General features: G+C 42.6%; 2 protein-coding genes, 1 long non-coding RNA gene and 3 other non-coding genes across 10 annotated transcripts in view; all 6 read right to left on the bottom strand.

Annotated features, from left to right (window-relative positions):
• Positions 1–9279, bottom strand: part of myo1g (myosin IG) — a 32371-nt gene extending 23092 nt beyond the window's left edge. The window contains exons 1-12 of the mRNA XM_034599900.1: positions 9073–9279; positions 7386–7594; positions 7132–7225; positions 6716–6881; positions 5392–5445; positions 5152–5247; positions 4925–5041; positions 4583–4789; positions 4282–4427; positions 4075–4189; positions 3587–3757; positions 2445–2515 (exon numbers count right to left, since the gene is read on the bottom strand). Coding sequence (XP_034455791.1) covers positions 2445–2515; positions 3587–3757; positions 4075–4189; positions 4282–4427; positions 4583–4789; positions 4925–5041; positions 5152–5247; positions 5392–5445; positions 6716–6881; positions 7132–7225; positions 7386–7594; positions 9073–9167 — 1541 coding nt within the window. The 5' untranslated portion in view covers positions 9168–9279. The remainder of the gene's footprint in view (positions 1–2444; positions 2516–3586; positions 3758–4074; positions 4190–4281; positions 4428–4582; positions 4790–4924; positions 5042–5151; positions 5248–5391; positions 5446–6715; positions 6882–7131; positions 7226–7385; positions 7595–9072) is intronic.
• A 2109-nt stretch (positions 9280–11388) lies between these two features.
• si:dkey-154b15.1 lies at positions 11389–13973 on the bottom strand. 3 transcript variants are annotated; one of them, XM_034599904.1, is made up of 3 exons: positions 13885–13973; positions 13430–13475; positions 11389–13353 (listed from the first exon to the last, which is right to left on the bottom strand). In XM_034599904.1, the coding sequence occupies exon 3, from the start codon at positions 13333–13335 to the stop codon at positions 12106–12108; it is 1230 nt and encodes a 409-aa protein (XP_034455795.1). In that variant the 5' UTR covers positions 13336–13353; positions 13430–13475; positions 13885–13973; the 3' UTR covers positions 11389–12105. The 3 variants fall into 3 exon arrangements, with proteins under 3 accessions (XP_034455795.1, XP_034455794.1, XP_034455793.1); XM_034599902.1 differs by having other exon boundaries at positions 11446–13335; positions 13885–13950; XM_034599903.1 differs by lacking the exon at positions 13430–13475 and having other exon boundaries at positions 11445–13335; positions 13885–13952.
• A 1659-nt stretch (positions 13974–15632) lies between these two features.
• LOC117770441 lies at positions 15633–18648 on the bottom strand. 3 transcript variants are annotated; one of them, XR_004615390.1, is made up of 5 exons: positions 18391–18648; positions 17400–17492; positions 16460–16552; positions 15935–16022; positions 15633–15740 (listed from the first exon to the last, which is right to left on the bottom strand). It is a non-coding gene; the product is annotated as an uncharacterized LOC117770441 (long non-coding RNA). The 3 variants fall into 3 exon arrangements; XR_004615391.1 differs by lacking the exon at positions 18391–18648 and adding an exon at positions 17695–17833; XR_004615389.1 differs by lacking the exon at positions 18391–18648 and having other exon boundaries at positions 17400–17677.
• Positions 16178–16313, bottom strand: LOC117771183. Its single transcript, XR_004615536.1, has one exon. It is a non-coding gene; the product is annotated as a small nucleolar RNA SNORA9 (small nucleolar RNA).
• LOC117771182 lies at positions 16950–17085 on the bottom strand. Its single transcript, XR_004615535.1, has one exon. It is a non-coding gene; the product is annotated as a small nucleolar RNA SNORA9 (small nucleolar RNA).
• Positions 17678–17813, bottom strand: LOC117771185. The gene has a single exon (XR_004615537.1). It is a non-coding gene; the product is annotated as a small nucleolar RNA SNORA9 (small nucleolar RNA).
• Positions 18649–19212: the final 564 nt, after the last annotated feature.

The raw sequence follows: 19212 nt of genomic DNA, 5'->3' as shown, positions 1-19212 counted from the left end.
TGCAGCCAGACACCAGGGGGCGATCAAGCTGATTTGGCTTCACTTTTAGGGGAGCTGTCGTCTATTGTCTCTAACCCCAGAGGGAAATATGGGACTCTCTCTCTCGCTGCTAAATGTTCGCTGTGTTCACCAGCTATAGTCTGTCTTCGGTTTGGTGCTGAGCAGGCAGGGGACGCTGGGGTTTGAGAGGACGTCACCAGAGAGGGAAGCAAAGCAGTAAAGTTTCAGCTCAGAACACAGAACAATGAGATAAAAGTCACTTTAAAGCTGAGGCAGGAAGCTGCAGATTCAGGTGATAGGGACGATTTAAGAAAAAACTTTTCAGTGAAAGACTTTTACTTGTAATAGAGTATTTTATGACGGGGGGTAATTGTACTTTAACTTATGAGTTAAGGGTCTAAATGCTGCCAATGCACATTAAAGATCAAAAACCCAGTGTAGTAGCTGGAGCTTCTAAGTTGGATGGAATTGCTCAGTGTTTGACATCGTGTTAGCCTGGATTTCACTGAGTGAAAGAACGTCAGTAAACCCTCCTCCGCTTCTTCTTGATTACTGCTGCTGCTACATCCCAGAGCCAAAACTGTCTCATCAGCTGACTCCCTCCCCTCCCCTCTTCATCCCTCCATCCTACTTCTTCTCCTCCTCCTCCTCCTCCTCCTCCTCCTCCCGCGATCCCTTGACATATGAATGTCCTTCCCGTCTCCTGATCGAGGGCAGTACACGTGAGCGGTGGGGATCTTCTGAAACCGAAGCCACGGAGGCCTCATCTGGCCGCTGCCGCTTTTTAACCCAGTGAACACATCAGTGAAGAGGAGCAGTGATGAAGAAGAAGATCATAAACCAAGCAACCACTATCACCAACAAAACATATTCAGAAGAGAATAAAAGATATGAAAATACTGCATCTGTTTTTATAGTTTCACATGTGATCATAATAAAATTCATCCTGTAAAGTGGCTCAGAACATCTTGTGTTTGAATCTGGTCCAGTAGCTTCCCTGTCTGCTTCTACTGTGGAAATTCAACACAAACAAATACGAAAATAATATTTATAAATACAGTATCACAGTATTCAGAATAACTTAAACTGTCAAGTAAAGCTAAAGGGTTTTATCCTCTATTTTAAGTGACAAAAAAACAAATGTCCCTGCTATTTTTGAAAAGACAAATATATGATTCATTTGAACTTCTACCTGGTTCTTTTACAGGATTTCTGACAAAAATAAATTAATTCCATGCTGGGGAAAAATCTTTATGAGTTGACATTTATTTCATCTTTTGAAAAGACACAGCAACCGAAGGAGTCGCGGTGTCAGCAGCCGTCAAACGGAGGAGAAAAGGAGAACAGAGCATGAGTCATAAAGTGACGTGTCAAAGCTGCAGTGTGCTGCGTGTTGAGCCTCTGTGACACTGATGCTGTGAAATATTATGTCTCCACGGGCAACTACTGTGAAACCAGTTTGTTTCCTGTCTCTGCCCCCACCCCCCCACCCACAATGACACGTGTGCCGTACATGGCTTTGTCTCTATGTGCGGATGTGCAGGTTAGAGAGTGGACTTCACCTACGTGGGCAAGGACTTTCTACATGTAATACAAAATACAGAACTTTTACATATATAATATATTCAATGTTGGATTCTGGGGATATATTTTCAGATGTGAGATAAACACAGCCACAAATTTATTGTTAGAGATGCGCTCCTCATAAAATACACATTATTGTGATCAATACTAACCAGAATATGTCCCGGAAATTTAAGATGATTTGTTAATATGCACATTTATGACATTTTCCAGACAGAAAATCTTTGCCTCTGGACGACTGGACCGCTTCAATACACCAATGACATTAGCTGACCTCCCAAAGGTCGGGTGCCAATCACAACAAGGTTTTATATCTCAGCCTCACATCGAGCTAATGTCTCATCTGGAATAAATGTGGACCTCAGCACATGGGCAGTCGTTCACCTGCCAAACCTGCAGCCACTGGGGAATAAGGTTTTCCATGCAGGCTCACGGTGCCTTAACTGGTGGATCGTATTCCCTTGTTATTGTTAGACTGACGACGATGGTGATTTCACAGCCAGTTAAAGAGACAGGGAAGATGTTGTATCGTCGCAGGAGCAGAGGACGAGCCACAGGAGGTCGAGGAGCGTGAAGGAGAGAAGGAGGGAGTAGCCCCATCGACAGCTGAGCTTGATTTAACTTAACTTAATAAATATCAGTACAGATCCCTGCAGCACAACAAACCTCTTGGACCTAATGTGAAAACCCTTATTTCCTCACATTCTCTTGATAATCCTAATTTATGAATGATTTCAAGTAAAACACCTACATTTTGCCCCTTTAATAGGATTACGAGGCTTAAACTCTTTCAGACGCACACGGGCGTGAAGCTCGAGAGAAGAGAGGCAGCGGAGGGTGTTCGTGTGCAGTCGACTCACGTGACGTCTCCGGCGTAGTGGCGAATGCGGAAGTGTTTCTGGAAATCCATGGTCTTATCAGTGGGGCTGAGCTGGAAACGGGGAGAAGACACAGTGAATAAGAGCCTAATGTAAAATAATAAACTTATTTCTCATTAAATGTCGATAACAAAAGAAAGATAAACTATAAGAGGAGGGAGGCTGAGGTTTGGAGCCTCTTTAGTTTGAAAAGCATCTCTGGACACAAAACATTAGAGAAACTCTGTCCTCTACTGACTGTTACACAAAACTGCACCTGAGTCAGAGAAGTTCTGTAAAAAGTGTTTTTTTTCTTTCTATCAAACCAAAACACACAATTTAAGGAGATAAGCAACAAATATGTATTAATTTTGTATTGTATTATTTAACATCTGCACACTAATCCAGTAAAAAGGCAGCAAAGTGCAATATTATCATGTACAATGAGACTATGTGTATTTTAATACATACACTCATTTGTTTTAAAACCCAACATTTTACTCTATTTACTGTTTGTTTTATTTTATTATTCTGTAATGTTACTAATTGTCTATATGTCAGTATTCTACTTGTCTCTATGTATATAACATAAGGCATTGAATTTTATTTTAAGAAATTACACCATTTCCTGTATTTCTAGTGGTTAAGCCGAATATAAAAAATCACAAGTCACGTCATTAAAACCTTGTGTATTTATATCTTTAGTGAAAACCATCTCTCATTCCCAGCAGATGGGTTCATTTTGATACGTCTGAATCTGTGTCAGCTCATCCAACTTTAACTTTCCACAGTCGACCGAGTCGCCAACTTCTCTGGTTTTGTGTTAATGTGTTTACGATCCACCGAGAGGTTTCTTATGTATAAACAGATCCAATCAGTCAATTAGTTTCGGCTGAAAATAAGATTTCTTCACAGTTACTGTAAGTCCGAGGACGATGTGTCAACAACCAATCCCCACTTCCTACTAAGTCCTGTCACAGAGATGAGATCCTTTTTTAAACTTTAAAGTTTCTTTGTTTGAAAGTTTCAGCTCGAACCCGAACAGCTGCTGCAAATAATGACTGTTAATAAAGTGACCGAAGTGTGAATATCAGTGTGAATAAAACACAAGTGACGGAGCGATGACGCTGGCGGTCCGTTCTCACCTTGCGGGACGTGTAGTGGGGGTGCTGGGACAGCTTGGTGTCCATGCTGTCCAGGCAGACTTTGTCAGTGACGTTACCCACGGTGAGGCAGGCTTCATCCAGGATGGAGATGATGCCTTTGTGCGGCTGCTCCACGAGATCAACGATGATCTGGTTGTTGAAGTAGTCGATCTGTGTGAACAGCAGCAACGTGAGGAATCGAACGGTTTGTCGTGTTCCTGTGTGCGAGTTTGTGTTTTAGTGTGTGTTTCTGGTGTGTGTATGCAGGTGTTTTCTTAATTTACACGTGTTGTTTCTATTTGCATGTGTTTTCTTCATATGCAGTGCCTTAAGCTCTCTGTGTGTTTAATGACAACCTGCAATCCCACTTAACATCAATGGAAAAGACAGAATGACTGCGTTGATCTGAAAATGTCTTTGTACTGTTTGTGTAAAACCTGTGGACCTCTTGAAAAAAGTGTGTTACTGTTCCTGTGCATCTCTCTCACATGTTGCCAGGTGATGCCCTCTCTCTGATATTCTCCTTGTTCCTGTCGGAGGATCAGCTCGATGAAGAGCTGCTGCAGCTTCTCGTTGCAGTAGTTGATGCAGAACTGTTCAAAGCTGGACGACAACAGAGAAGCAGACGTCTTCTAAACTTCTGTCTGTTTGAATGAAGGAACACAGAACATTTCACAAAGACACACGGCAACGACCTGTTGTTCTCGAAGATCTCAAAGCCGTAGATGTCCAGCACCCCGATGACGGTGTTTTTCCCATGAAGCACTGGGTCGTAGTCTTTCACTTCAATGACACTGTTGATGCGGCTGACAATCCAGCCGAAGAGTCTTTCGTAGAGAGCCTGCAGGAGGAGAGAGAGGAGAGAGAGTGGGTTCGTCAGAGCTGGAGACAAGTTTGAATAATGTCCTGGGAAGCTGTAAAACAATTAAATAAAACAATTCATCTGTTTAACCATGAGTCTCATCCTGATTAGTCGGCAGAGGGAGGAATCAGCACCTTGGCAAAAGCGTCCCGTCCAAAACAGGCCTGCTGCTCCGTGTGGCCCTTCTCGATGACCTCTCCGCCCCCGGTGGCCACGGTGCGATACAGCAGGGTCTTACTGACGCTGTCTGGGTCTGTGGCCGTCAGCTCGGAGATGTGGTGCACGGTTTCCATCCCCAGGATCTGAACGCTCTCCCCGTCACTCTCAAACAGAACATCCCCCTGAAAGAAACACGATCGCATGACTCCCTTGATTCTCAGCAACGATGCAAAATCTAAAATATGTAGTATATCATCTTAATCCTATTAAAGAAGCGTTGAAATGTCCCATGTTTAACGCTTCGAGCTGCAGCTTACCAGCAGGAGGATGGAGGCAAGGATTTGATAAACGGAGGAAATCTCCTCTGTGGCGAAGCCGATCACTTCCAGTGCGCTCAGCACCGCTTTGTGGCTCGTCCGATCGCTGTTGGACGTCTGAAGAAAGATGGAAGAAAAGGTTTTGTCCATTGACGAGTAAAGAATGTGACCTCAGGGTCATTATTATCTTCCTAAAAATGTGGATGGGGAAATCATATCACACTCACAGCTGTTGCAACGCCCGCTTTGGTGTAGGTGTAAACACCAGGATCCTTCTGCAGGTGCAAGGACTCCAGCATTTCATCTGAGCCTCCACGTAGTAACTACACAATCACAACAGATCAACCAGTGAGGGACCAGTGTGGTTCTGTCCTTGTGTCTGATTCACTGGACAGGTAATCAACGGCATTTCATACAAAGGTGGTTTTGTTTGGACAAAGAAATGAAAACGTATGATCAGACTCTACCTGGTAAAACGAGTGGAAGTTCCTCTCCCCCTCCTGCTGCTGCACCACCCTGGACTTTAACAGGAAAAACAGGTTAAGGCGGTAAATCAAACATCCATCCTCCGACACTGAGGTCACACGGTTTAGAGAATCAGATGAAGACCAGAGTTCAGTGGTGTTGTAGCTTTTCTACCAACAGTTTCCAAGAATCCTTAAAGAGTGAGAGTTCGATTGACTCACGTCGCTCACAGGAGAAAATCAGAGTTGTGCGAGGTCAGTGGTGAGATGAAGAAGCATCTGAGGTGCGATGCATAACCAACATGTGCTTTAAAAAAAACCAATCAGGCAAACACTAACTTTTATTATGATATAACTTATAATATATATGATTGACACCATTCCTACGACATGATCATAACTTATTTCTCAATCTATATAAAATTCAACTCGTGCCTATAATCCTATAGGATACAGAAGTAACTAAATAAATGTATGACGTCGTATGATGGGGGATTCATTTAGTCAATTTGCTGAGCATATTTGTATGTGTTTTTATTATTGACCTTTGACCTATGAACTCCAGAAGTTAATCATGTGGTGATACACTCTCAAGTAATTTTCTCATCAAGTGTGGTGAAAATCCATCCAGGTGTTTTTGAGTTACTAGATAAAAACGGATATACAGCGTCCTGCTCCGAGTTTCAGAACACTAAAGCAAGTTTTAAATAAAAAGTGAAAGCAACGCTAAACTCAAAATGCAACTTGTGCCACCCATAGAAACTTCTGAATTGTAAAAATAAATAAATATAAATAGCTGTTTTTCTGCAGAAATAGGAACAATCCACCAACCGACCTACAGAATCATCACCAGCTGCTTTTACATGGTTTCAGTCGATTTCTCCCTTCAAGACAAACACTTAAACAAAAACCTATTTCCAGAGAACGACACAGCTCAGAAACAGTGCGGTTATTTCTGCCCTGTGAGAATGAATCATGGCTCCATCCTTCACACGGGCTGCGAGTGCCAGACGGCTCCTCAGCAGAGAGAATAGATACAGCAGCATCAAGTGCCCCCAGGTGAGCCATTCATTAACACGCCGCCGCCGCCGCCGCCGCCCCGCTGCACCGACTTCACAGACACGTCTATTCATGGATGTTCCCTCGCACCTCTTTGTCATCACCTCGTGAAACATTCAAAGATATAATTTAAAAACTAAATGAGCTGAACTTTTCTGTGGAGGTGGGCTCGTGTACGTGCACGTGTTTCTCTTTTTGCTTCGGTGTCTGTTGGAGCCGTGAAGGTCTCCAGTCTGCAGAGGCTGCCCCCTCCATCATCCCCCCTCACCTTCTCCAGCAGGTAGTTGTTGATGTTTCCTCCGGTGGGATCGCCGTTGAAGTTGAAGTTGATGTCCATGTACTTGCCGAAGCGGCTGGAGTTGTCGTTGCGATTCGTCTTGGCGTTCCCGAAGGCCTCCAGCACGCAGTTGGACTTGAGCAGCACATTCTTCACGCTGATGCATCACGTGGCCATTGATGGAAACATGTGAGAAACAGCAGAGAGGGAGGTGAAAACAGCGTCAGAGGAGAAGAGGAAAGTGAGAATGATTCATGACGACATCCAATTCTTATGATCCAGTTACTTATTTGTGTTGGACTCGAGAGTAAATCCCATCTGGAGCCACGTTTACATTTTCTAATAAATCGTATATAAGGTCACGTTTCTCATGAACCGCTCGACCTTCAGATCACAGCAGCTCTCACCTCTCCACCTCCGCCCTCTGGCTTGGGTTTGTGATGGCGGCTATGTACTGCATGATGTATTTACTGGCTTCTGTTTTACCTGCACCGCTTTCACCTGAAGAACAAAACACACGACACACTAGACTCTTACAGCTGCATTTCAATGTCTCAAGATTTTTGAGTTGAGTTGTTTTCTTTATTTCCGTGTATCGAGCTGGTTTTGCTTGTAATTCGAATGAATTCCACTGAGAAGGGAAGTGAGAATGTGTTGTGACCTGATATGACGATGCAGGTATCTTTGGCCCTCCTCTTCATGGCCTTGTAGGCGGCATCAGACACGGCGTACAGGTGAGGAGGGTTTTCATACAGCTCCCGGCCTCGGTACGCGTCGATGGTTTCTTTGCCATAAATGTCCATTTGTTGGTAAGGGTTGACAGAGACCACCACTTCTCCGATGTAGGTGTAGATGCGTCCCTTCTCAAACCTACGCACACAGACGAGGGATTCCAAATTACACGTACATGGTGAGTAAGGATATAGATAATTTCCCTTCATTTACTGTATATATGGTATAAAAAGGTGTTTCATTTATTCAGAAGAGCACTTTTCCCATGAAACCACCCTCAAGATAAACGTTCCATGAAAGATCATGCACCTATCTCATGTGTAGCTGACAGGAAGTGACACAAGTGTGAAGGCAGGAAATGAAACTTGTGGTTCAAAGGGGCGTCGCTGGTTTGTGTAACCTCCTGTGAGGTTTTTCGTCGAGCTGGGAGGAGTAAAAATGTCGTGTCACTGGGGTTAATTGAGCTGCTAAATAAAACGCTAGGGTTACAGCGTGGTGGCAATGAGAGCAGTCGGGTCAACGTGAGCAGCCACTGGCCGAGATATGCACCCTTTATATTTTTGTTTGGGAGTTTTGTGTGTAGAATTTGCGGACCTCAGTATCCCAGATAATCCCGTTGTTATTGGAGTCCTGAAGCAATCGTTTTCATGGCGACATCTGAGTCACTGAAAAGATGGTTAAAGCTTCTTCAGATGGTTTAAGCAGAAACACTGATCTCACACAAGGATTTTGAGGTTTTCTCCGAGTTCGAGTTGGGGGTGGTGTGAGAAAAGGAAAATAGAGAAGTGACCCCAGTCTCCTTCCTGCTAAACAACCGAACAAACCTGAATATAGTAGCACTAAATCAAATTGGGCGATCAAGCTGTGAGACACAAACATTAAGCACCAACCAATGGAGGCGAAGCCAGAGTAACACATGTGATCTAGAAGGGCTCTCGACACATTCCTGATTCTTTGCATAAAGATATTTATAATATTTGTTAAGAAATTCCCCAAAATACAAAAATATGTGGTTATGTATGTTATTTGCAGCAAACTTTAAAGGGTTCTTGACACATACTGAGTCCTTACATCAGGTTTCATGGAAATCTATGCAGTGTAATATTCCTTACAAACAAACTAACCAACCAACAGACATGGGTGAAAACATAACCTCCTTGAACCTCCTTGACAGATGTGACAGATGTTAATTCGGGGGCCGTCCTCTGCACACGTCAGCTGAGGTGATTTTTCACACAGTGTGAACTGAGGACACGAGGCCGGCTCCGTGAAACACACCGAGGAAGTGAGACTGGTTTAAACTGTCTGGACACAAAACGTATCAACTTTGACCGGTTTTAGCAGAGCAGGTCCAAAGTCACATGGCTCGAAAAGATGATGTAAGGGTTCATAGAAAAGTTATTTAAGAGTATCAGACACAGATGTGATATTATTCACTTCAATCGCAGCTCTTTTGCAGCCAAATTAACAAAAAACCTGAGGAAATACAAAGTTTCCCTTCAGGTTTTCATGAAGTGTGAAACTCTGACATCTCTGACACCCGGCTGCTTCCACCCGGCTGCTTCCACCCGGCTGCTTCTCCTCCTGCTCCTCCTCCTCCTCCTCTCAGGCCTTACCTCAGCTTCAGATTCTCCAGAAACTGCTCCATCGTCACCTCATCCAGGAGCACGAAGTCCGACTTCCCAAACTCCAGACCCTCCAGCTCCGCCATGCCTCTTCTGGAACCGGCCAAACACACACGAATAAATAAAAGACGGACGAGGCGCAGAGGAACAGAAAGCAGCTGAATGAGGAAGAAACAGAAGTATGGTTGACTTCTGGGGTAATATGCGTGTGTCTGTGTGCTGTGGGCGTGGATTTCAGGCTGGGCTTAGTCAAGTCACACAGAGCTGTGGTCGACATGCTACAGCACGTCATCCTGCCACTCATATAAAAAGCAGGAGGCTATCTTTGAACGCACACATCACTTCTGCATCCTCTTCCTGCCACAAAACCGAGCAGAGACCGACTCTCTCGGCTCGTGCATCTCTGCTTCCCCCATGTTGACATGCGCTGCCAGGCAACAGCAGTGAACCTTGGATATGCGAGGCCTTTATCTCCTGGGAAGGATCGTGGCATTTCCTCTCTAGACTCGGCGCTGGCAGTGCGACGCGTCCCACAGGGTTTCCTCTCGAAACCAGAGGTTCCCAGCCATCGGAGGCTGGAGCCAAAAAAGAAAATGCTCAGCAGTGATGAAACTGTGTGTGTGTGTGTGTGTGTGTGTGTGTGTGTGTGTGTGTGTGAGTCCACAGGAATACTGAGGTAGAGACCTTTGACCTTTACCCCTGAGGTTTGAACTTTTACAAGAACTTTTCAGATCATGTTCCAGATTCACATCCAACACAACATTTTTCTGTGGTTTGCAAATCAATTCAATTTGATTTGGAATAAAATATGGATGGATGGACAGATAGAGAGATAGTTGACTAAAAATGGAATAGAGCGATAGACGGATAGAGCGAATCAAAGTGACAGATAGATAGGATAGAGCGATAGAATGATAGCGTGATAGATAGAGCAATAGAGTGATAGTTGAATGATAATGCGATAGACAGATGAAGCGACAGAGCAACACAGTGACAGACACAGTAGATCAGATAGACCAACAGAATGATAGTGATATAGCGATAGAGCGACAGACCGATGGAGCAATAGAGCCATTGAGCAATAGATAGAGCGATAGAGCTCGACAGATGGATAGAGATAGGAAGATAGAGAGATAAAGAAAGAGAGAGAGAGAGAGAGAGAGAAAGCTAGATGGATAGAACGATAGATCTGGGGAAGTTGGTAAATGAAGCTTGAAGACAAATTCTAAATTGTATTTATCTAGAATGAATTTTGCAGCTCAACTCTGAACTGGCAAAATTGAAGAAAAAGGCTAAAACGAACTGGCAGCTGAGCAGAACTCGAGGAATCCACTGGTATTTAAACACTGAGATACTTTAACTACGATTTCTAGTCAGGTTTTAAAGTTGTTTATGGTATAAGTTGTTTATTTTTATTTGGTTGAACGGAACTTTTAAACTAGAGCAGTTAAATGGACCTTTATCCTCACGCTTCCCCTCTTTCAGCTTCTTGTAAATCGCCTTCCTTCTGCCCATTTGACTTTCATGTCAAGTTTTGAAATAACCTGGCAACAAAAACAAGAAAACACCAAAAGGGGAAACCACAGCTGTAAACACGTGTTTCTCCTCATGTTGATTTGTGTTTTAGTTACGTCTACTAAAGACGAAAAAACCTGAGTCATAACTGGAGTCTGCAACTCATTCAAGAAACGATTGGGATATTATGAGTAAAGGGAATTTCACCATCAAACTGAAACACGTATTTTTCAGAAAAACGGTAAACCTGACAGCCTGATCTCTATATCTGAAGTTATTTACTGCGTAAGAAGTGTTGTTGTTGTGTAACTGTCTCCATCTAGACGTTGGACTCAGGCGTTACAGTAACAACATTGAAAGGTGATGTATCATGCTCGTAATCCGGTTCAGGGCCGTGCAGAGACAATTCAGGGGCAGATGCTTGAAGCTTTTAGGGGGCCACATGGCAGGAGATTATAAAACACTGACAGTTTTCAGCTTAACCTCTTGAATTATGCCTCAAACAGGATGAAACACGGAATCTTACAACAAACTGAATCGTACTGTATCAAAGGTTCGGCAGTTAGATGTCAGGTCAAAGGCTGATTCAAGAACTCACTGTACTACTTTGCACGACATTTAGATAAAGGCAACACTTATTGCATCGTTCGTCTTGTAAATGTGGGACATCGTGAATAACACGAAACAGTAATAAAACATCACACGTTTTTTTCCTTTAGCAGCCGCCCACTCTGACAATAGCCCTAGATGCACAATGTAATTATGGCCAAGAGCAAAGACATGGAGATTAAAGAGCCATTCGTTTTTTTATTATCACATTTAATTAACAGTCAAAGACGCGTCATGATGCTTCAGTGGTCATTTGTGTAATTAGCGGCCGTATTGACTCGTCTGTTTACATCATTTACATTTCATCCACTCAGCTCGTGAATTCATTCAGAATAAATCACCTGCAGTGTCGACAAATACAAGAGAAAGAGACGTGTCAGGAGCAGTAAAATGAACTATAGCTAATAAAAATGTAACATAGTGCACTGATTTAAAACTCTACTGTCATAGTATAATGACAACTTTGACATCAGTGGAGTTAAAGTTAAAATCTGAAAATTGCTCTGCACTAAGTTCACTACTTCAGTCTGACTCACAGATTAAAATGTTGCTTTTATTTAAAAGAGAACTGATGTGTTAACATGGCTGGTTTGAATTCCAGCCAATGAAGATACTGTGTATTGATGTGCTGTGTATATCCACAGGTACAATAAGAGCTTTAAACCACACTTACTACTAATATATTGACATTTCAGTCCAACCCATTCTGATCAGTGTAGGTAAAGTGTGTAATGCAGAACAGTCAGGAATGTTGTGTGAGTTAAGTGCATTTTGGTCTAAATAGTTAAATAAAAAAAAGTAAGATTCTTATCAAAAACATTTAGTGAAATCCACTGATGTGCATTTAACTCTGGGACATTTTGGGAAATATGTTTATTAACTTTCCGAACATCAGATTCCTCATTTCTTCCTCATATGTTTGAGCGTTCGATTCATATCTATTGTATTGACGAGTGGCGGCTTGATGCCGGGAGGTTTGCCTCTGTTATTCGTCTCTCGAGCGAAGTCAGGAGGTTTTTCCTCTCGTCCTTTTACCCGCGACGCGGAGGAGCTTCGTCTCCTTGAAGCTCCGCTCGGACCAGGACGAGCTCCCGCCTCCCACTCGGGTTGGGCCCCTTCCTGTTTATCGTCCTGGTAATTTGAGGGGGAGTAACCTGCAGCCCCAGCAGGAGAAGAATAAGCCATGGCGCCACTATCTCCTATATCTGTGCCTTGTCTGTTGATTGGCGGCAGGGAGCTGCTCCTCCTCCCGGGGTTTCTGTCCAACGTCCTCCCTGCTCGTCCCGACTGCTCCGCCGACCTCCCCAACAGCTTCTGCTTCACCTGGTAGCTGTTGGCAGACGACCCGATGAGGTGGAGTCTGTCGTTCATCTCACACACGAGCACGGAATCTTTAACGTTCTTGTTTCGGCGAATCCTTTCCAAAAAAGCCTTGCCGTCCTGATCCATGTCCCTCAGAAGAACTTCCTGCGTGCGTAGTGATTTGCTGAGATCATTCAAGAGGCTCTGCAGTTTACTGGCGGCCATCCCTGCACCCTTCCCCAGTAAAGTGACCTCGACGCTATGAGAAACTTGGTCCACCTTCATTTTAACGTTGTGATTCTCCAGGATCATATTAAAGTCTTTTTTCTTGAGCTGCTCTGCGTACATGAACACATCTGCGTCCACGACGAATACCTCACTTCTGGGCCTGAACGCCTCACACTGCCGCGCTCCTGTAGAGACAGCAGCTCTGTGCTCTGAAGAGATCTGATGAGTGCGGGACGTGTTTGACACCCTGGGTGCAGAGGTGTGGGGTGAGGACGGGTGAGGGTGCAGTGGCCCGTCACTGGATCCTGACCTGCCTCTGTCGCCACCCGAATTTGGGCGGATGTCGGTGTTGTATCTGGAAATGGCTCCAGAAGAGAAGGGCGAGGACGAGCGCGGGGTTGCCTCAGTCTGGTCTTGTCGGTTAAGGAGTTGCTCCAAAAGGGCCTTCACAGCTTTGAGCTTCAAAAACGAACCCTTGACACGAACCAGGTCTCTGTGCAGATATTTCACCTCAAAGTCATGTGAGCGGAGGAGCTCTCGCACCTTTGTGTCATCTCGGAAACCATCCAGATGCACCGTCGCCTCCACAGGGAAATCCATCTGAGAAGAGAAGGGACACTGAAAGAACGTGTATAAGTGAATAATCAATCTGATGAGGTCGATGATGATGAATGAGTCGGATTTGTTTGATTACCTCAGGAAAATCTGCTTTCACTTTAATGTTTCGGTTTTTCTTTCAACTGTGGAAAGAGTCATGATTCATCAAACATCAAAAAACGCATCATGGTGGCGACTGGATTTGAGATGTTCAGGTTTCGTTTTTGTACAACGAGAGGATCTATCCATCTATCTCCTTTCTCTCAAATTCTATCCATCTATCTATCCATCCAATGGGATTGCTTCAACTATCAACAGTATTTACCATCTTCATGTCTGAGTGCCAAACAGTCGTATTAATGTTGTTGCATTTCAGGGGGCGATAAAAGATCCCTCACTTTAAGGTTAACACACTTTAAACGAGACGTTGCTTTAGTTTGCAGCTTGAAACTTCACAGAAATAAACATAGAAGTTATTAAACAACGGCAACATTTCCCCACGTCTTCCTCCTGTCATGTCTGATGATGTGGATGCTGTGCTCTGTGACTCACCCTCCTCAAAGACGAAGACAGGAGAACATCACCTTCATCACCTTCTCCTCTTCTTCACCTTGTGCATGAGACGTGTGGACTTTCCAGGCTGCAAACAGAAAGCGAAAGTGACGCTTTGTGAAAATCGTGGCTCTCGGGAAACAAAAGGCGGAATATACCATCAATAAGAGATGTTAAGGAGTAAACTATGGTTGTTGTTTTTTTCAGAATAAGAGTGTTGGGGAGTAGTTCACTATGTGGGTTTCTGTCAGGAACGAGTGGGCGAATAATGTCTGTTCTATTGTATCGGCCAGAAAACACACCGAAAAATCGATTGTAAACGATATATAAATAATATATTTTATATGATATAAATGAACATATATGCATCCCATACTTTGGATATTCCTGCTGTACTTACACGTGTCGGTTGTGTCTAAACAGACGGACACACACAAGCGAACGACAGACAGAGAGAGAGAGAGAGAGAGAGAGATGGGGGGGGGAGGGCTATACGCTTGCGTAGGTCACTTGTGAAGACCATCATCATTTCCCGCCAAACCCCTACACACTGAACGGATTACAAGGTAGCAGGTTCGCGGGCTGACCGGAAATGCGCCATATATATAGATACCCCCCCCCCTACGAAAAAAAAAAAAATCATCGGATCTCCATGAATCACACAAATCAACTTAATCGATATTAAAAAAGCGGGAGCAGCCAAAAAGCGACTAGTTTCCATGACAACAACTTTCTAAAAGCAGCAACGAGTCAGTTTGAGATTTAACACGTTGTTTGTTTTTAACGATCAGACGAACACACGGTTCACAAACGTGACAAACACACACTGGAACTACACAATGAACGTGTCACTCACTTCTTCACGTGTTCACTTGTTCACTTCAGGACAGTGTCTCTCCGCAGGGTTGATCAAAGTGAAAGTAACATGGTAACAACGTCACATCCGCTTCATGCTCACTACGCAATCCACAATAAAATAACACGAAGTGAGATAAAATGCAAAAGAATAGTCAGGAAATGTTCGAATAATTAAAATAAAATAATGTCAGTGGAAACCCCTTCAATATTTAATAAAAAACTAGACTGACAGTGGAGTTCATACCTGGCCTTTGTACATGTGGTACAACAGCGCCCCCACATGGATCTTGACCATTATCAGACTATTTGAAAATAAATGTCTGAGAGAAGAATGTGCAGAGATATGTGCGGCACAGAGGGGTTCAACATTTCAACATGAAATCCTCACAGTAGGAAACTGGATTCCCACGTGTATCATAGTTTCTCACAGGACAACGTCAGGGTGGAGATTATCCAACTGAAGCTCAGTGGAAGCAGGACGATGACAGTAAATCTACAGGATGACTTCACAACACTTATAAGGATTGTTAACTTTAAAATTAATGCACATCGACAACTAACATCCACTACAAGCTTTGTGGAAAGTGTACATGTCGTCTACGACCAAGAAATCCTGATAACCTAATATGAAAGTTGTTCTATCGCCATAAACTATTGCTTTGATTTAAAAAAACAAGATACTGCAGCAAATGAGTTCAGATATTTTATTTCAGCAGAGTTTCACAAATTCTTTCAGCAAAACAAAAAATAAACGCTCGAGCGACAAAAGGCAACAGTTGGTAAACCTTGTTTTTATTTATCTGTATATTCACTGGACACTTGGATCATTTCAAATAAGGTAAAATAAATCCTGCACAGATTTTAATTCAGTGATCGTAACATTTCTCTTTCTCTTTGTTCCACAGTAGTTCTTCATGTGACATCATGTAAATGTGTCTTAAAGAGAGAGGTCCACAGGATGACCAGCCGCAGCTCTGGATACTTCTGTGTTTCACTTCCTCTGTAGAAAATAGAACAGAAAAAGGTCAGTTATTTATAATCTTTGCTCATAAAATAGTTTTAGCTCTTAAATCTAAAACAGTGGTCACATATTAAACTCTGCTGAAGAGACTGACAACAATATTTCTGTTTGACTTTTGTTACATCAGATCTTCAACTGAAACTCACTAACAATGTTTCACTCAGGACTGACCTTGTGTTTCCTGCACCTCAGAGTCCAGACAGCACCGACGACACTGAGTCAAACATCTTCTGTAGAGAATCCAGAAGGTCCTGAAAACCTGAGGGAACAAGAGAAAGAAATATTTACATCTCACAGCCTGCTTTACAAGTTCAGGATGTAAGTGGAGGAACGTTTCTGACTGAAGCAGTTTGTTGTAATGAAGTCGCAGAGAAGTGGGACGATACGGATACTTTCCACAGTACAGAGTGGACAGTGTGTCTGAGGTTTACCTATAACCCTGCCGTGAAGAAACACAGCAGGGCCTCAAACGGCCTCATGTCTCTCTAGCAGACACAATAGGAAAGAACAGAGCCACTGCAGGCTGGGTCTCGCTGGAAAAGGTCTGCACAGGAGCTACTGGTTTACTTCAACACGTGGAGAGATGAGCAGCTAAAAACCTGAGACTATGAGACTATGAGATTGTAGATCTGTGTTTATCCCATTTCTGATACTTTTCACTGCTACTCATCATCGTCATTTTCACAAAACACAAACCTGGATTTTTCAGTTCAGTCAAACTCCGACATGAGGACCAGACGTCAGTCAGGAACTCTGGGTAGAACACGGCCTGGTTTCATCTCTGCAGTTCTGTTAAAACAACAGTTTACTTTGTTTAGTCCAGACATTCTTATGTAGTTAAACTAAAAAGTCACAGTTTGTACTATGTGCCCTTCAGGTAGTTTATCACACAAGCTGAAGGTTTGTTCACAAACAGAATCCGTTTATAGAGATTAGATTTTAGAATCCTCCCAGATTAATTATCATTTGTGCAACTTTCTTAAAAGAAAGCACAAGATACTTATTCATTTATAAACAGATTGAAATGCAAATCAATATCAAAAGCTTCTTCTATACATTTTTAAACTTGTTTTAGCAAAAATCCTTTCATGGCACAGTGAACCTTTTACAGTTTGATGATGTTTTCAATGAAACACTAAGCAGACTCATCATTTGAGTCGTAATAACTAATTTGACAGAGTGGACAGTGTGTCTGAGGTTTACCTATAACCCTGCCGTGAAGAAACACAGCAGGGCCTCAAACGGCCTCAAGTCTCTCTAGCAGACACAATAGGAAAGAACAGAGCCACTGCAGGCTGGGTCTCGCTGGAAAAGGTCTGCACAGGAGCTACTGGTTTACTTCAACACGTGGAGAGATGAGCAGCAAAAACCCTGAGATTGTTGATTGTAGATCTGTTCATGTGTACAATTTCAGAACTGCTCTCAGCTGTTAAATGTGTATATTATGGCGGTAGTTGACAGAAAGTAGTTCCTTTACTGTTAAAGCCGTTTAACCCATTTCCAATACTTGGCATTTTCAAATGTTGTATTGAGGGAGGGTCATGGCAAAGTAAAAATAGGATAATTACGAATAATACAAATTACGCACAAACCGACAATTATTTTCATAAAATTCTGTCTTTAGAAAAACACAAACCTGGATTTTTCAGTTTAGTCAAACTCCGACATGAGGACCAGACGTCAGTCAGGAGCTCTGGGTAGAACACGGCCTGGCTTCATCTCTGCACTTCTGTCAAAACAACATTTTACTTTGTTTAGTCCAGAAATTCTAGTTAAATTAAAAAGTCTCAGTTTGTTATATGTACCATTCAGGAAGTTTATAAAACAAGCTGAAGGTCTCCTCACAAACAGAATCTGTTTATAGAGACTAGATTTTAGAATCCTCCCAAGATTAATTATTTGACAGAGTGGACAGTGTGTCTGAGGTTTACCTATAACCCTGCCATGAAGAAACACAGCAGGGCCTCAAACGGCCTCATGTCTCTCTAGCAGACACAATAGGAAAGAACAGAGCCACTGCAGGCTGGGTCTCGCTGGAAAAGGTCTGCACAGTTTAACACAAAACTACTGAACTACACAAAAACCTGCAGGAAGTGACCAATCAATAAACTACAGAGAAATCCTCTGATTAGGGCAGAACAATATGGACAAAACTCCCAAACTAAAAATGTACACATCAGTCACTACACAGAATATATTTTGTTTACAATGTACATACTTATATTGTAAAAAGTTCTTTAGGAGCAGAACATGACAAACAAATAATTTTATAAATCAGATTGAGTTGAATTGTGATTTATACCTCATCACTATGTTTACACAATGCATAAGCAACTTATCAGAATTGATGAGGATCAAATTGATGGGAGTTGTTTTCCTAACTTGCACGTGTTGAGCTCTCTAGGCCACCGTACACCAGGATGTGTAAAGTTTATAACCCTTTACCTCTAAGGTGGAAAGTTGTGGATCTTGAAACTCAGATAAAAGTCTAAGATATAACCTGGACTTTGATTTAATCCGAGTTAACAGACAGATTATTTTAAACTTTAGGAGATTATTGCTCCTCCATGTATTTATTTCTGCTTATTACAGTAACATGAGAAATAAGGAGGTAAACTCAGTCTCACCTTTCCATCATTAAAACAGATTCATCGTCTTCAGTCTGTAAAAACAACAAACAAGAGAAATAAACAGTTAGAAACAAATCCACCATGTTTGACACCGAGGCCACGTTTCAACTCTAAAACATTTAAAAAACACTTTCACGCAACAAAAATCCTCCATCACGATAAAACACTTTCCTCCTGCAACATTTAAGAGAATCAGAAACTTTATCTGCTTTAAACTAAAGTTAGATGGAAGAAGATTCACGAGACGAACCTCAACGTTCAGCTGCTCCCGGGGAAAGTGGAGCACCGGCCCGGATGTGACGTAGTTAACCACATACGTCTGCAATACCGGAAGCTGCAGTTTTTAGGACCCTGTGGTTTTAGCGACACTGCCACCTAGTGTGAGTCAATGATAGCCTTTATGGTAAATGTTATTTTTTGTCCTTCACTTTGAATAAATAAATAAATAAGAGAATTTACCTTTAAACATGACACATTTTTATACACATGAATAGTTTTTACTGCTTTTGGTTTTGTGAGGTAGAAATTGTTCATGTGTATTGAACCGTTTCCATCATCGGCACAAAGACCATATTTAATTTCCATCACACAAACCAAAACATCTTTATTAAACATGGGCCTGAGGAATGTGGTCCTGAAGCTGCAGCCTCTGGTACTGCAGGGACACAAGGTGTCCAGCAGGGGGCAGTAACGAATCAACAATGGCTGCCAGACGCTTGACCTGGATTTTGTGTCTTCTGTTGGAAATGAGATGTTTTGGTTTGAAGTCCTTTTTTATAAATGAACAGACAAGAGGCATGAAAATAAATGATGGTAATA

This window comes from Hippoglossus hippoglossus, chromosome 11, assembly GCF_009819705.1.
Source record: "Hippoglossus hippoglossus isolate fHipHip1 chromosome 11, fHipHip1.pri, whole genome shotgun sequence".
Lineage (NCBI taxonomy): Eukaryota > Metazoa > Chordata > Actinopteri > Pleuronectiformes > Pleuronectidae > Hippoglossus > Hippoglossus hippoglossus.
This window is presented reverse-complemented; position numbering and strand designations above follow the sequence as displayed.

Bases quoted from the DNA above. Each gene is read 5' to 3' on its own strand.
- si:dkey-154b15.1 (XM_034599904.1), bottom strand. From the start codon at position 13,335: ATGGATTTCCCTGTGGAGGCGACGGTGCATCTGGATGGTTTCCGAGAT.